The sequence below is a fragment of the Leiobunum rupestre genome, chromosome 3 (assembly GCF_980474605.1).
Source record: "Leiobunum rupestre chromosome 3, qqLeiRupe1.1.hap1, whole genome shotgun sequence".
NCBI classification, from domain to species: domain Eukaryota; kingdom Metazoa; phylum Arthropoda; class Arachnida; order Opiliones; family Sclerosomatidae; genus Leiobunum; species Leiobunum rupestre.
This window is the reverse complement of record NC_143386.1, coordinates 69,897,588-69,914,216: the sequence shown is the minus strand read 5'-3', so window position 1 is coordinate 69,914,216 and position 16,629 is coordinate 69,897,588. Positions and strand designations below refer to the sequence as shown.

At 33.8% G+C, this 16,629-nt stretch overlaps 1 protein-coding gene across 1 annotated transcript; it reads left to right on the top strand.

Annotated features, from left to right (window-relative positions):
• Nucleotides 1-3,973: 3,973 nt before the first annotated feature.
• LOC149954486 (cysteine-rich secretory protein 2-like) lies at nucleotides 3,974-16,292 on the top strand. Its single transcript, XM_090170354.1, has 7 exons — nucleotides 3,974-4,075; nucleotides 10,032-10,168; nucleotides 12,355-12,448; nucleotides 12,779-12,924; nucleotides 14,300-14,403; nucleotides 14,469-14,560; nucleotides 15,981-16,292. Exons 1-7 carry the CDS (start codon nucleotides 3,997-3,999, stop codon nucleotides 16,121-16,123), a joined length of 795 nt encoding a protein of 264 aa, XP_090026480.1. The 5' UTR covers nucleotides 3,974-3,996; the 3' UTR covers nucleotides 16,124-16,292.
• Nucleotides 16,293-16,629: the final 337 nt, after the last annotated feature.

Below are 16,629 nucleotides of genomic sequence, written 5' to 3'. Positions count from 1 at the left end.
CGTACATTTCTTTTTGGCGATAAATTTTAATTCATACATAAATGCGTTGAATTTAGATGATTTTTTAATGCACTACAGGAGTTTTATTTCAGGGAAATAAACAAAATGTCTATTATCATTATTAACTGAACTTAATATGTTAAAAAATGTTTTAAATGTTGAGGTAATAGCTAGGAGTAATAAACTCACACTCTGGACTACGCGTACAGAAAATGTATATCATTCATTTTTAAGTAGAAAAGTTATATAAATTAATAATAAAATATAAATCGTTCGTATGTTTTTAAAAAAATCTAAAGATTATCGTACATTATAGTACGTTGAGGCAGAATTATCGAAATAATGGTACGATATCGTACGCCATGAAGATTATAGTACGCCCTTAAAATTTTGATTAAATTATCGCACCGTGCGATAATTATCGTACGTCTGGCAACGCTGTCTGTTACTCAGTTTCTGGAGTGCGAGGAACGAGAATTGGTGGTGTAAAGGGGGTCAGGGCTGTTGGAGGGGGAGTTGATTGACCTTGCTCGCTCCGTCAGGGAACCTCGCCGTTTATTAGTGGCAGACAGAATCGCCTGAGCGAAAAAATCACTCTCAATTGGCTGGGATATGAGAGTTTTTTCGACGTCTTCTCGTAGCGTACGCTATAACTCAACCCTTTCTTGTAAAAACTTGTACCGCGTCTGTCAACGCGCCGTCTAGGTCCATCGGCGGACCACGTGTGGCTCGACAGATCCGCAGCCATCCGCTCGCTTCTGGTCCGGGGTATAAATAAACCTAGACGCTAAATTTCGACTGAGATATGACGGAAGAACTTCTTCAAACGCGGTTGCCATAAGAACAATTTCTTTTATATTTTGCATCTGCAGTTCCATTGTTTATCAACGATTCATCGCTTTTGACACAAAGGTGAGTTTTGGAGTCGGTACATTGCGAGCGTATAAATTTGTACTTTTTGCAGTTTTTTAAATTAGAATTATAATTACAATTAAATTGGCACAATTTCAAAAATTTATTTTCGTAACAAGTGCTAGCCCTAAAGAGTCTTTTTTAAAGAGTATAATATTAAAAGCTTTTAATTATCACAATTTAAAGAATTTTGGCGTTAGACCGAATTTGTCAATTCGTATTTTCTAAAGTACTATTTATTTATATATAAAGTACTATTTTTATACATTTTTTAAAGTACTATTGATATAGTTTTTAAAGTACTATTTTCATATATTTTTTAAAGTACTATTTTCATATATTTTTCAAGTACTATTGATATATTTTTTAAAGTACTATTTATATATATTTTTTAAAGTACTATTTATATATTTTTTAAAGTACTATTTATATATATTTAAAGTACTATTATCATATATTTTTAAAGTACTATTTATATATTTTTAAAGTACTATTTATATATTTTTAAAGTACTATTTATATATTTTTTAAAGTACTATTTATATTTATTTTTAAAGTACTATTTATATTTATTTTTAAAGTACCATTTATATCTATTTTTTAAAGTACTATTTATAGTTTTCTTAAAAGTACTATTTATATATTTTTTCAAAGAACTATTTACATTTTTTCAAAGTACTATTTATAGTTTTCTTCAAGTTACTACTTATAATTATTTTAAAGTACTAATTATGGTTTTCTTCAAAGTACTAAAATTTTTTAATAGTTTAATTATAATTTCATTAGCACAATTGCACAAATTTTCAGAAATAAATTTAAAAAATATTTTTTTACCCTCATTTTAATATGCTCTGAAAATTTCCAAACAATTTCGATATTTTTTGGAAAGAATTCCCAGATAACGGAAATCGAACACCGTATATATAACACAAGATCAATAAATGGTTCAAATTTTAAAGAAAAACACCTATTTGATAGACGTGCTCCAGATCGAACGTATTACACCAAGAACGTATTTAGGTTATTGAGAACGAACGAGTGTATGACGGATTCTTCGAAATTTTCTCGCGCCATCTAGTATCGATTGTAATAACCTTTTCTTTTAATCTTCCATTGAATCGTCCATAGTTAGTTAAAGTTAACTATTATTTTATTTCGTGCATATTTAAAACTAAATTAACTATTGCTATATTAAGTGTATATTTAAAGCTAAATTAACTATTGCTATATTAAGTGCATATTTAAAACTAAATTAACTATTACCATATTACGTGCCTCTTTAGAACTAAAATTAAAAATTTAATTTAATTAATCACAAAATAGATGATAGATTTACAATTATATCACACTTTGAACAATATTTACTAAAAATACTGTTTCAATTTAAAGGGATTAGAAACTAAATTTGTGGCTAATACTCTCAACGATTTGTTATTAAAGTAACTAGCTCCAATCACCTCCTAGCTTCTGTTAAACCTAGTGGCAGAAATGATAAATTAGTTACTCCGTTCTAGAAATGATAGATCATACACCCTACAAATTGTAAGTGTTAGTCATGACTAGGTACTACGTCGTGACCGGTACGTTCTCAGTAACCTAAATTCGTTCTTTTGAGCACTTTATTCGACATACTGAAAATCCTTGCTTCAAATAGCTTTAGAGACCTAAGAAAAATAAGCAAAATCTTCGCCACGAAAAATTAAATAAACCTTAGAAGTTCCGTCGACGATGTTTGAGTTCGTATTAGTTTTATTAAACTCACTAGAGCATATTTAATGACACCGGTGTTTTAACCATTAATTTTTATTACTGTTTCTAGATGATTAATAACAGTAGTTTATAATTACATATAGGGCACCTTGAATGTATATTAACCCAAATACCGTCATTTACCAGTATTAACCAAATACTGTTATTTTCCATTATTAACCAAAATACCGTCATTTAATATTATTAACCAAAATACCGGTATAATTATTTAACAAACTACCACCAATTTAATATTTCACAAAATACTTTCATTTACCATTTAACAAAATACTGTCTTTTACCATTATTTACCAAAATACTTTCATTTACCATTTAACAAAATACTGTCTTTTACCATTATTTACCAAAATACTTTCATTTACCGTTATTTAACAAAATAATGTCTTTTACCATTGTTTACCAAAATACTTTCATTTACCATTATTTACCAAAATTATGTCTTTTACCATTATTTACCAAAATAATGTCTTTTACCATTATTTACCAAAATACTGTATTTTACCATTATTTACCAAAATAATGTCTTTTACCATTATTTACCAAAATAATGTCTTTTACCATTATTTACTAAAATACCGTCAATTATTTGCGAAAATAACGTCATTTACCATTGTATACCACTATTTATCAAAACACCGCTATTTACCATTGTTTACCACTATTTACCAAAACACCGTTATTTACCATTGTTTACCACTATTTATCAAAAACACCGCTATTTACCATTTTTTACCACTATTTACCAAAACACCGCTATTTACCATTGTTTACCACTATTTATCAAAAACACCGCTATTTACCATTGTTTACCACTATTTACCAAAACACCGTTATTTACCATTGTTTACCACTATTTATCAAAAACACCGCTATTTACCATTGTTTACCACTATTTACCAAAACACCGCTATTTACCAAAACACCGCTATTTACCATTGTTTACCACTATTTACCAAAAACACCGCTATTTACCATTGTTTACCACTATTTACCAAAACACCGCTATTTACCATTATTTACCACTATTTACCAAAACACCGCTATTTACCATTGTTTACCACTATTTACCACCATACCGAGTATTCGACTAAAAAGTGGTATTTTTGTAACACTGGGTGACTAAATTAACCCGGTATGTGAACATACCTTTAAAGGAAAAAAAGGATATCTCAAAATTAATCAAAACCTTAGCGGCAAAAACATCCTACTACAATTAATGCGTTTTATTTATGTACACGTTAGGAGGCCTGATTGAAGATCAAAGTACCCGTGCCGCCGTGAAGGAGACTACCCAAGACTGAAGAGAGGGAAAAAATGATTTCGAGCTTCTTCAAGATCCTCAGCGTAATGGCTTGCTGTTGGACTCTGCAGTGCTGGGCTCCCAAACTCCCCAGTGAGTAGCTCAACCATTAATTAATATGGCCAGCCTCATTAGAGCCGACCAAGAGCGGATGTAATTAGCGAGAGAGACAACTCCGTCCCATCCGTCACTGACAAAACGGTTCTTAATTATCGCGACAACCAAGAATGGATTCGAGTGAACGGAAAATATTTCGGACCGTACTCCGTTCGCCTCTTGACTCCCGGAAGAAAAACCACGCCCTTCCACCCCAAACCACTCCCTTTCGACCAAAATCACTTCCTTACATCAGACACCACGCCCTTCCACCCCAATCTAAGCTCCTCTTCCAAAAACCCACGCCCTTATGCCAAAATCTACGCTCGTCTTCCAAAAACCACGCCCTTATGCCAAAATCTACGCTCCTCTTCCAAAAACTACGCTCCTCTTCCAAAAACTACGCCCTTATGTCAAATTCTACGCTCCTCTTCCAAAAAACCGCGCCCTTATGCCAAAATCTACGCTCCTTTTCCAAAAAACCACGCCCTTATGCCAAAATCTACGCTCCTCTTCCAAAAACTAGGCCCTTCCGCCCCAATCTAAGCTCGTCTTCCAAAAACCACGCCCTTATGCCAAAAATCTACGCTCCTCTTCCAAAAACCGCGCCCTACCGCCCAAAACCACGCCCTTATGCCAAAATATATTTATATAATTATGTTAATGAACACTCAAAATTGTATGTATTTACAGGAAACAGATATAATAACTAATTTATATTTACATCAAAATATAAATGTTCAAATTTTGTAGCTAAGAATTCACGATATAAAAAGTACCATAAGTTAATGATACCTCTGAAAATACTAAATTGAAAGTAAGCATTTTCCCAAGAACGTTTTTAGGTTACTGAACATATACGGGTGTGCGGAAATCTAAATTTTTCCTAATATTATAGCGCCACCGTAAAAATAAGTAAAAAAATTACAAAAAAGCTAATTAAGTTCGAGAAACGTAAATAAACTTGAATATAACCAGATATTATTATAATTAATCACAAATAGTAGATTTAGAAAATAAAATATTTTAAATAAAATCCACAATTACGATATTCAGTTGGATTTAGGTAGTACTTCTTGTTTCGTTAAACGGATGGACTCGTACGTTCTCAGTAACCTAAATAGGTTCTCGATCTCCCCTCTGACCATTTGTATTCAATATTTCTAAGTCACTTTCCCGCAAATAAAATGAAAACCTATTTAGATGAAAAAATAATGGACTGCGTTTAAATTAAGCATTAGAGAAAATCATAAAAATAATCCCACCGTCGCTGAGAATACAGCCTGTACCCCCGTTTCCGATTCATTTAATCAACCGAACCAACGAAGCGCGAAATGTCGATGAACGAAAAATCGACCTTCCCAAACTACCTTCCGAGAAAAGACGCGTTTTTAAAAAAGCCTTTTCTAGAACGAAAGCTAAAAATAATCTTTACCAGAAGCTAATAAAATACTCTTACGTGTACCTTCGTAGGATCTTGGAAATTTACAATAGGTGTTTCCATAAAATAAAACCATTAAAAAATCAAAAGTCACGATCTTAAAGCAAGTGGCCGCTCAATCATTACCACCTGTATTATGAAAAGGCCCCTGTTATTAGAGATGGCCATGAATCTATCCGATTCTTCGAAAAATGCGACTATACTGGAGAGCGTGGTGCCATCTATTAATTGGCAAAGGAAGTTAAATTCAAAATAGCCAAATGATAACGCCGTCAGAGAGCCATTGTAGAGTATTATACTTAGACAACTTATGCTCTATTTAGTGGACTTCAACCTAAATTATACATCCAGTGTAAAAAATATTGTTTATAATTGCGTTAATTTATGTTATTGACCAATTTACCAACGACCCAATCAACGCGAGGGGTACCTATAAGTACCGCCTTTTTTATTACGACGCTAGCGCAGGGTTGGAAAAAAGCCGGCTTTTTTGAAAAAATCCAGACCAGTGGTTTTTTTGGCAATAACCGTTTTTTTTCGGTTATAACCGGCTAAAATATAAACAGTGCCTTTTACATATGTAAGTAGAAATTGTCTGCCGTTATTTTCGTAAATAAGGAGCTAAACAAATAAAGCGAAATAACTATATAAAATAACTGAATTCTTTTGATTTCCTCGGGAAATTTCCCCTAGTTTTTGTGTATGACGCACCGACAGAAACGAGGCAGCGGACTTTGGAACTTTAAACCTCCCAAAAAACTGGTTAAAGTAAACCGGTTTCTAAATATGAAACAAAAAATAAACTAAATTTCTAAATAAAAACTATTAATTTACTAAAATATTCATATTGTATTTTTTTTTAAAAAGCCAAAAAATTCTGGATTTTTTCAAGTGGCTATAACCGTATTTAACCAGGTGGCTATAACCGGTATGGCTGGTTCTATGCCAATCCTGCGCTAGCGACATCTATTGAAAAAGAGCTACTTCACGTCGAGCCGCCACGTGCTTTAAGCTTTTGAGTACTTTATTGGCACGCGCGTTTCGCACGCGAACTTCGAATTCCAAAATCTTAATCGACTCGAGCTAATGACGTAGATGAAACATTTACACGTGACCCCCCGTATTTTATTGCAATCCAAAACTGAGTGATTATAAACCTAAAATTTACCGCGTGTATTACTCCTAGTAGCGATCTAACAATGTAGGTTTCTTTACTTACTTTTCAGTGGCGTAGCTAAGACACCCCCCCCCCCCCCCGCCGAAATTCTTTCCGGGGTCTTAGCATGTCATTTACATAAAGTGGGGTGGTGGAGTGGTTTGCACTTTCGCCTCGCAGCAAGAGGAGCCGGGTACGATCCCAGCTTTTCGCACAGGGTGAAAACTCGGACCTACTCCTTCCGCGTTGAGTTTGCAAGTTCTCTCCCCACTGGTTTAAGAGGTTTTCCCCCAATCCCTTCGGTTTCCCCTTCCATAAAAACTTGTTGAGGTTAACGGTAATAGTTAGTGTAGGGCTTGCCACCACCCTTCTACGCATTGTAACCCGGCCACCTGAATTAATGCCTTCAAAAGTCGCTTAAGACTTAGGCCTAAGGTGGTGCCTAGCTGATTATTATATCGATAGGAATTTAGGGGCCCCCTGAAGCCCTGAGGCCCTCCTGCATGGCGGCTAATAGTTTAAAAAACGGTAAAAACCAGTATCTGAAAATATCGAAAGGGAAAACAAGGTTAACGTTTTGAGATAAGAAAGCAGACGAATTATGTGAAATATTTCGAAATAATTGCAATACTTTTCTTATGAACCAACTTTTGAAAATCAGTGGTAACCTTTGAAGGTACATTTTCCGAGCGAATAACGTTATCAGCAAAAGTGACATAACTACCAAAATTGTGACAATCCATGTACTTTCGTATGCTAAAGGTTTAATGAATGCTCGACTCGAGATCGACCACATAAAAGGCTATTTATTGTCGCCTTTCTGGATCTTTTTTTAGTCTATGGTATTATATCGTAGGTAGATGGCGATAGCATCTCCACAGAACGACGAAAAATCAAAAAATACACTAACTTTGGCCAGTGCTACTTAGTTCCTCCACTCCTCACTACGAGGCGTTATTTGTACGTTTTAACTTCCTTCCCTCCCCAAGGCATACTTTCCCTTCTCCCCTCCCAAATTGTATTTAGCTCGTAACATTCATTAGAAATAGGTTCGATTGACACACTTTTGGTAATTATGTCACTTTTGGTTATCAGTTAGTGCTTCCAAGCGAGTTAATAATAACGAAAGATGAGATATTAGATTATCCGCATTTACGCCCAAATTTGATTCGAAATTGTAATTTTTGTTTATAAATTGTAATTTCTTTTCTAGAAGATTATGTTTAAACTAAATGTACAAATCAGATAACTAAATCTGATAAAATCAAGGGGTTGCACATTCAAAGAAATCCCGTACACTTTCCAAGAAATCCGAAATCCATCCTGGATTTCTTTAAAATCTGGACATTTTTTTAAAAATGCTAAATCCGGCATTAAATCCAGAAATCCGACGAAAAATAGAGAAATTGCAAAATCTCGAAATCGGACGTGAAATCGTGAAATCCAGCGAGAAATCTCGAAATCCGACGAGTAATCGATAAATCCTGAAATCCAACAAGAAATCTAGAAATCCATTTTAGTTCAGATCGGTTACTTGAGATAATGGCTGCGTTCAGCAACTATCAACGGAGAAAAACCGCTGAGTTATCGTTGAGTTCTTTTAATCAACGCTACGTCACAAAAATCTAAAAGTTGTTGAACGATTTCTAGTTCGCTGACTTAACGAACAAAATATCGTCTGCTACCCCTCCTTTAACTTTGTCGAATGACGTCAAGAAACCGATGAGCAACGGAAAAACCTGCTCCTCCGACCGCTGACTTCGTTGAGCAACATGACGTAGAAATCGGAAGTTAAAAAAAGCGTACAGTAAGTTCAACGCTCAGCGCTGACCTCAGCGCTGAGTCCGCTGAGTCCCGCTGAACGTAGCCAATGTAGTGTTGTAAGTCGGAAAATTTCCCGCTCGGAAAATTTCTCGCTCGGAAAATTTTCCGGAAAATTTTCCGTATTTTTCCGAAAAAAATAAAAAATAAGTTTTCATTCCATGATTAGTCTAATATATTGTTTGCAAATTGAAATAAAGCGGTATTTTCGCCTCATTTTCTCGAATCTGAAAGTAAAACTAAACCTCTAGACTAGTTTAAACTAATTGACAATGTAACGCTATTAATGTTTTTTAGTATATTTACTGATATTAGACATTTTATATCGATAAAAAGTTAAAAACATTAAAAACCCTTAAAAGGTAATTTATGTTTAAAATTTTTATTTTTCTGATTTGCGGAAAATTTTCCGCATTTTATTTTTCCGGAAAATTAACAACACTAAGATAATGAATCTGAAATCTTCTGATTTGACCAACTGAATAGTTTTCAGATATCTGAAAATTTGGACCCGAATAACCCTAACCGTGGGTCAGTGGAAGCACTGTTATCAGAATACTTCCCTCGTAATAGGGTTTTATTTACTTGCGCGGTTACGAAATTGATAGGCGACCCGGGGTTAGGGGGGTGGAAGTGAATGGAGGGGGAAGGAATCAACAAAAAGTGAAAGAGTATCTGAATCGAAAGTCGACACGCCGTCTGCTGAGACTTAATCGAAAAGGGGTTGAGCGAATGGCTACCAGATGGCGTCCAAAAGGAATACACAGTTGCCAGCGCTAATCCGTCAAACGAGGCTGTCGGGCGACGAATGAAAGATTAGCGAGACCGAAAAAAGAAATTAACATTTTGATGAATGAGACTTTACGCTCCATCGTCATCCGTAGTGCAACTGGCGATCTCTGGAACGGTTCAGGACCCTAGCATCAATGTATTTTCAAATAGTTCCTAAACGTTATTAAACCGAACAAACGCAAATATTTAGTTTTAACGACGTGTTAAATTTGGCCATTTTTTTAAGAAGAACATATTGAGGTTGCCGAGAACATACGTGTCTACCGGTTCACCGAAGCGGGAGAGTAACACCATCTGTTGGGAAGATTTTTTTAATATTTTTTCTTGACAGGGTACTTACGAATTTACCAAATATTTTGAAGTCAGTGATTAATTAATTTAATTAAAATAATTAAATTAAGCTTTAAATAAAGTTGTAAGAGTTTAATCTAAGTTTGGTTAGTTAAGGAAAATAACTATTTTAGTTTAATTTAGATCTTGCAACTTCATTTAAAGCGGATTTTAACGACTTAATTTATTAATTAAACCTAAATAGAAAAATATTTAATAGATTCTCCATTATTGTGTGAAAAAATATTTGATTGGCGTAACCGTTTTTGATTTTTAATTGGGATTTTTAGTCAGTCCTAATTAGTGCTTAATTTCTAAAACCGGATTGAGCCTACTTGCAACCGAACTCAGTCGTATATTCACCGCTATGGTAGCCTTGAAGGTTTTACGCTATCATTTGTTTAATTGTTCAGGGCCCAAATTGTACGGCAAAGCAGTGTCTGAGAGGGATCTGAACACCAGATACGCCAACGTTCGAAAGAAGACCGTTGTCTACCACAACTTTTTCCGGTCAAGAGTGGACCCTCCGGCCAGCGATATGCTTGAAATGGTCAGTGTCATTCGCTTCATTACACGCAAACTTTACCAAACCGTCAAATTAGCTTTCTTTCATGTCAATATAGAATATTAATCCGTATTAAAGTCAATGTAGAATATTAACCCGTATTAAATTCAATGTAGAATATTAACCCGTATTAGTCTATATAGAATATTAACCCGTATTAGTCTATATAGAATATTAACCCGTATTAGTCTATATAGAATATTAACCCGTATTAGTCTATATAGAATATTAACCCGTATTAGTCTATATAGAATATTAACCCGTATTAGTCTATATAGAATATTAACCCGTATTAGTCTATATAGAATATTAACCCGTATCTTAATGTGTATATAGAAAATTTGGCCGTATATTAATTTCTATATATAATATTAACCCGTATGTTTATGTCTATATAGAAAATTAACCCATTGTATTAATTTATATATAGAAAATTAACCCATTATACTAATTTATAAATAGAAAATTAACCCATTATACTAATTTATAAATAGAAAATTTACCCATTATATTAATTTATAAATAGAAAATTTACCCATTATATTAGTTTATATATAGAAAATTAACCCATTATATTAATTTATATATAGAAAATTTACCCTATAATAATATCTACATAGTGCACATATATAGAAAATTAATTAATAGTAAGGTTAACTTTCTTTGAATGAATGTATATATAGAAAATTAATTAATAGTAAGGTTAACTTTCTTTGAATGAATGTATATATAGAAAATTAATTAATAGTAAGGTTAACTTTCTTTGAATGAATGTATATATAGAAAATTAATTAATAGTAAGGTTAACTTTCTTTGAATGAATGTATATATAGAAAATTAATTAATAGTAAGGTTAACTTTCTTTGAATGAATGTATATATAGAAAATTAATTAATAGTAAGGTTAACTTTCTTTGAATGAATGTATATATAGAAAATTAATTAATAGTAAGGTTAACTTTCTTTGAATGAATGTATATATAGAAAATTAATTAATAGTAAGGTTAACTTTCTTTGAATGAATGTATATATAGAAAATTAATAATTAGTAAAGTTAACTTCCTTTGAATGAATGTATATATAGAAAATTAATTAATAGTAAAGTTAACTTCCTTTGAATGAATGTATGTATAGAAAATTAATTAAAACATGGTTGCCACGGTCAGTGCTGGCGCTAGGATTTTCGGGCCCCAGGTAATTTTTACACCAAAATTTGTTTTTTTTTTGGAAATAGTCAGATAGTTTTAGTTAGGCACCCGTTCCGGCGGCCCCTTTCGGAGGCCCGGGTCCGGGGTACTTTTGCCCCGCTTACCCCCCCCCCCCCCTAACGCCGGCCCTGGCCACGGTACCTGGAAAACCTGGAATTCCAGGAAAAGTCAAAGAATTTGAATATGGGTATAAAAATCAGGGAAAAGTCAGGGAATTTGAATATGGGTATAAAAATCAGGAAAAGTCAGGGAATTTGAATATGGGTATAAAAATCAGGGAAAGTCAGGGAATATGAATATGGGTATAAAAATCAGGGAAAAGTCAGGGAATTTATTTTCCGTTGCAAATAGGAAACTTTTACTAAAATATAGATTACAAAAAATACAAAATCTTGGCACGAAATAAGTCAGGGAAAATCTCCGGAGATGGTCAGGGAAAACCTGGAAAAGTCAGGGAATTTGATTGTGAAAAAACTGTGGAAACCCTGTAATAGTAAAGTTAACTCTCTTTGAATTAATGTATATAGAAAATTAATTAATATTAAAGCTAACTATCTTTGAATTAATGTATATAGAAAATTCATTAATATTAAAGTTAACTTTCTTTGAATTAATGTATATATAGAAAATTAATTATTATTAAAGTTAACTTTCTTTGAATTAATGTATATATAGAAAATTAATTATTATTAAAGTTAACTTTCTTTGAATTAATGTATATATAGAAAATTAATTATTATTAAAGTTAACTTTCTTTGAATTAATGTATATATAGAAAATTAATTATTATTAAAGTTAACTTTCTTTGAATTAATGTATATATAGAAAATTAACCATATATTAATGTTTATATAAAATTAAGTTATTATTTTAAAGACATTTCACGATCAATTCAACGTGGTCTACGCGTTCTTCCTACATGTTTTTTGTACGAGGCTTAATCTCACTGACATTTTAATTTCAGACTTGGCACAACGGAGCCGCTGCAGCCGCGCAACGCTGGGCCGAAAAATGTCAACTTCTGGTTCACGACGACACCAGGGGCAGGATGGTTCAAGGTCAGTATTCCCAAACTAGTTACTTGCCTAACGCGTTCATTATTTAATACTCTCCGCCGGGAGTAGTGGCTCACTCCTGTAATCCCAGGCGTCCGGGAGGCAGAGTTTGTGGATGGCCGTGTGAGGACGACCACCAATCCCCCAACGGGTGGTCGGAATACTTCCGCCACGGGTGTCCCCACCCCTGTCCTCACGTATCCCCCCGTTGGCGTGGCCGTTACACATATCTCGCCCTGATTAATCAGTTATTGTGTGCTGGTGTCTAAGGCCTTGGGTCGACACCGATGTGTGGATGTCAAAAAAAAAAAAAATTAATACTCTCCTCCGCAGACTACGGTTCATGCGGCCAAAACATTTTCGTTTCCAACGTCAAAGTGCCCTGGTTTTTCGCCATCAAACTGTGGTTCATGGAACACGCCAATTTCACCTACGGAGGCAGAGTAGACAACCCATTCGTCGTCGGACACTACACCCAGGTATCAAAATTATATCCTACCCATCCGAAATCGACTTTTTCAAATCGCTTAATTACAACTTAACGCCACAAAAATACTGAACTGATTCTTGCTAAGTATTGAAAAAAATTATATTTAGCTATAGTATGACTCGCGATTTAGAAAATATAATTGTAGACTATACTATGACTATCAAATAGAAATAAATAATCAAATAAACGACTATCAATTATAAATAAATAATCAAATTAACGAATATCAATTAGAAATAAATCAAATAAACGACTATTAATTAGTAATAAATAATCAAATAAACAACTTGTTAATTTAAACTTTCTTTAGTTTAATTAACCCTCTTAAAAATAAACAACTATCAAATAGAAATAAATCAAATAAACGACTATTAATTAGTAATAAATAATCAAATAAACAACTTGTTAATTTAAACTTTCTTTAGTTTAATTAACCCTCTTATAAATAAACAACTATCAAATAGAAATAAATAATCAAATAAACAACTATCAAATATAAATAAATAATCAAATAAACGACTATCAAATAGAAATAAATAATCAAATAAACGACTATGAAATACAATAGCTGTACATTTTTGTTGACGAAATGGTGAACCATGGACTAATTAATTAGTCCATGGGTGAACCATCAGAATTACGTCGCCGAGTCTGAACTAACGTCAAACCTTTAACTCAACACGGGCCCTGACTGTAGAGTTGATAGTTAATGTAAAACAGTGTTTTAAGCAAATAGCTTCAAACTTCAGTGTGCCTCCACCTGTTATTAATCTTTGTAAAAAAAGCATGGGTGACGTAATGTGACGTTGCAGTGGAGGTACCCTAAAGCCGGTCTTCTCCCGGGTTGCTTAGAACAAGCGCTCTAAGCATTTATAACATCAGCTAGATTGTCGGCGTCGGATAGGGAAATCGACGAGAAAAAATGATTTTGTTTCAAATACCTATGCGCTATCGCCATCTGTGGCGGAATCTCGGAACTGATACTTTTTAAATTTCTAAAAGCAATTCATCGATTAAAAATTTTACATTTGATAAATTGGTAATAACATAAGTAACATAATATAATAAGTATGACAATTAACAAAATTTATTAGCGAACTGATTTTTAGAGTTATTACGGAATCGATGTTCAGTTCGGCACAGAGGCCCCTAGTGTCTAAATATGGCCAAGAAAAAATATACTACTCAGCTCGGTGAAAAAAGGGTTGATAATTACATAAGCATTATAACAATAGCAATTGTTAAATTTTTTATTATGTTACTTATGGTAATAGGTGACTAAAAACCGTTTTTGGGAAGAGGTATCCAATACACTGTTTAGATTTTGAAATTTGTAGCTAAACGTTAATTATTTTAAATTGCAGATGGTGTGGTACAGTACGCATAAAGTTGGTTGCGGCTTCCATTATTGCGGTACTGACGTCACGAGAAAGCCATTCTATAACTACGTGTGCAACTACTGCCCCATGTAAATAACCTTAGCAAAACAAAGCCATTTCCTTTTTTTTTAATTACCAAATTTTTTTTTCTCAGAGGGAACTACCCAGACCGATTCAACAGACCCTACTCGATGGGTTCACCCTGTTCAAAATGCCCGGGCCAATGCAAATACAAACGACTCTGCAGTAAGTAACTTCAAAGATAATCCATACGGAAAAAATATTCACTCACCGCTTCAATGTGGCGCCATCTACTGGGTTTTTTTGAAAGAAAATACTATTAACGTTTTGTAGAAATGGGTGAACAGGATATTACACTTTAAGCATTTCTCTTTTCTGAAGTGATTATTAAAATATATCTGGGAAAATGGTAGTTCATTCCGAACTGCCTAAATCGGGCTATAGATGGCGCCAGGCGCTCCTTAGCTCTTTACTCTGTGTTTAAAAAGACCGTTTGATTTGAATTGAAGGGGATCAAAACACATTCTTGTAATTTTACTGTTCTTCAAAACGCAAAACGTTAACGCCTGAAATTTTATATAATTTCGCTTCTAAAAATCTTTACGCCAATACCTTTTTTTAAAAAGAAATTTCAAATGGGCAAATTTTTGACAGACCAAAATTATATTTCAAAAACCAATTATTTTTACTTGAAACCATAAGTGTATAATATTGTTACATAAGTGTGACACTTCATATTCTTCACATGCAACAGTTTTACTGTGAGCTATTCACAAGACAGACTGCATTACGGGCTCCGTCGCCGTTTTGCGTCTGCTTGCTCCCGCGTCACACGTAGCCTTTGACAGCGCCTCGCCAGGGGTATAGATTTTCTTCTTGTGATGACTTCATTCCGTTACTAGCTCTCAGTAAAATATTCCCCAAAGTGACAAACTTATCGGGGAATTTTATAGACTTATATTGAAACGTATAGTCCCGGGGTCACCATAGCCTTCCTTAGACATACCAAGAGTATCAAAAGTGACATAATTTCCAAAAGTATGACAGATCCTACACTTCCCAATGCTAAAGATATATTGAATTCTGCTACCAATATAGAACGCATAGAAGGCTAGATTAGGATGGACGATGCACTCGGCACGTTTTTCCGTTTTTTGTACTAAGAATAGATGGCAGTAGCGTTTCCCCCGAGTTACAAAAAATCAATAAGCTTGCTAGCCTTCTCCAGAGCTTCCTTAGTTCTCTGGCACCATTTTTTGCACTATTTTTCACTATACATATATATTTGTATTAATAATTAATTACAGAAGTTTTAATAAATATCTTGGGAGATAAGTATCCATGTTACAGTGTTGGGAAAATGTGTTTTTTTTTTTCAAAAAGAACAAAAACACAATTTTTTATTGTATAAAACACAATTCCTTGTTTTAAAAAAATTAAAAACACTTGGCAACCCTGCCACGAAGGCCATAAAAATGAACTGTGTTCCTTCGCAATTTCGACGCGAATTCCATTGGGCACAGTGTTTTCTTCTAAAAAGCATTTTGACAGTACATGCAGGATTAGGAAATGAACACTTCTCGCCTAAGGATATATTATGCACTTTTGATACAACTGACAATTAATGAAACATTTTTTGTTGCAGCGAATGGTTGCAAATACGCTGATTTGTGGAGTAACTGCGCTGAACTAAACCAAACATTTCACAATTGGATATGTCAGGAGAAGCACGGTGGGCGGCAAGAGAACTGCAGGGCGACTTGCAAATGCCAATCCAAAATACGGTGACAAAATCACATGCAAATGAACGAAAAGGTTTTACCTTAAGTGTATAATTATTTCACGCGTTTTGTCGGTCAGTTAAACGTTTTCTGATAACCATTTTAAGAATGGCTTCACATTTTTAATGGATTCCGGATAAAGTCATCAGGTTAAGCAATTCGCTCTAGAAATTATAACAACAACGTCGAGGACAAACCTTATTTAAAATCGGTTAAGCTCACTTTCAGTTCGCCGGCTAACGCAATCAAGTGTGTTTGCAATCGTATTTTCACAAATTGCGCAACTAACGGTAACACAGGGTACACGAAGAATTAAAAACGTCGTTTGAACAATACTTAAACAGGCGTTATGTATTGGTTTGAGTGTTGTCGAAACACAATTATTTGTTTCTTCGTGTACCCGGTTGTACCGCGAATGTCTCTCTTTTTATATTTTTACTTATTTCTCCAAATTCGTCTTAATTGTACAAGTACTAGACGTATTTCTATTCAAAAAGTATTTACTCTTTTCAA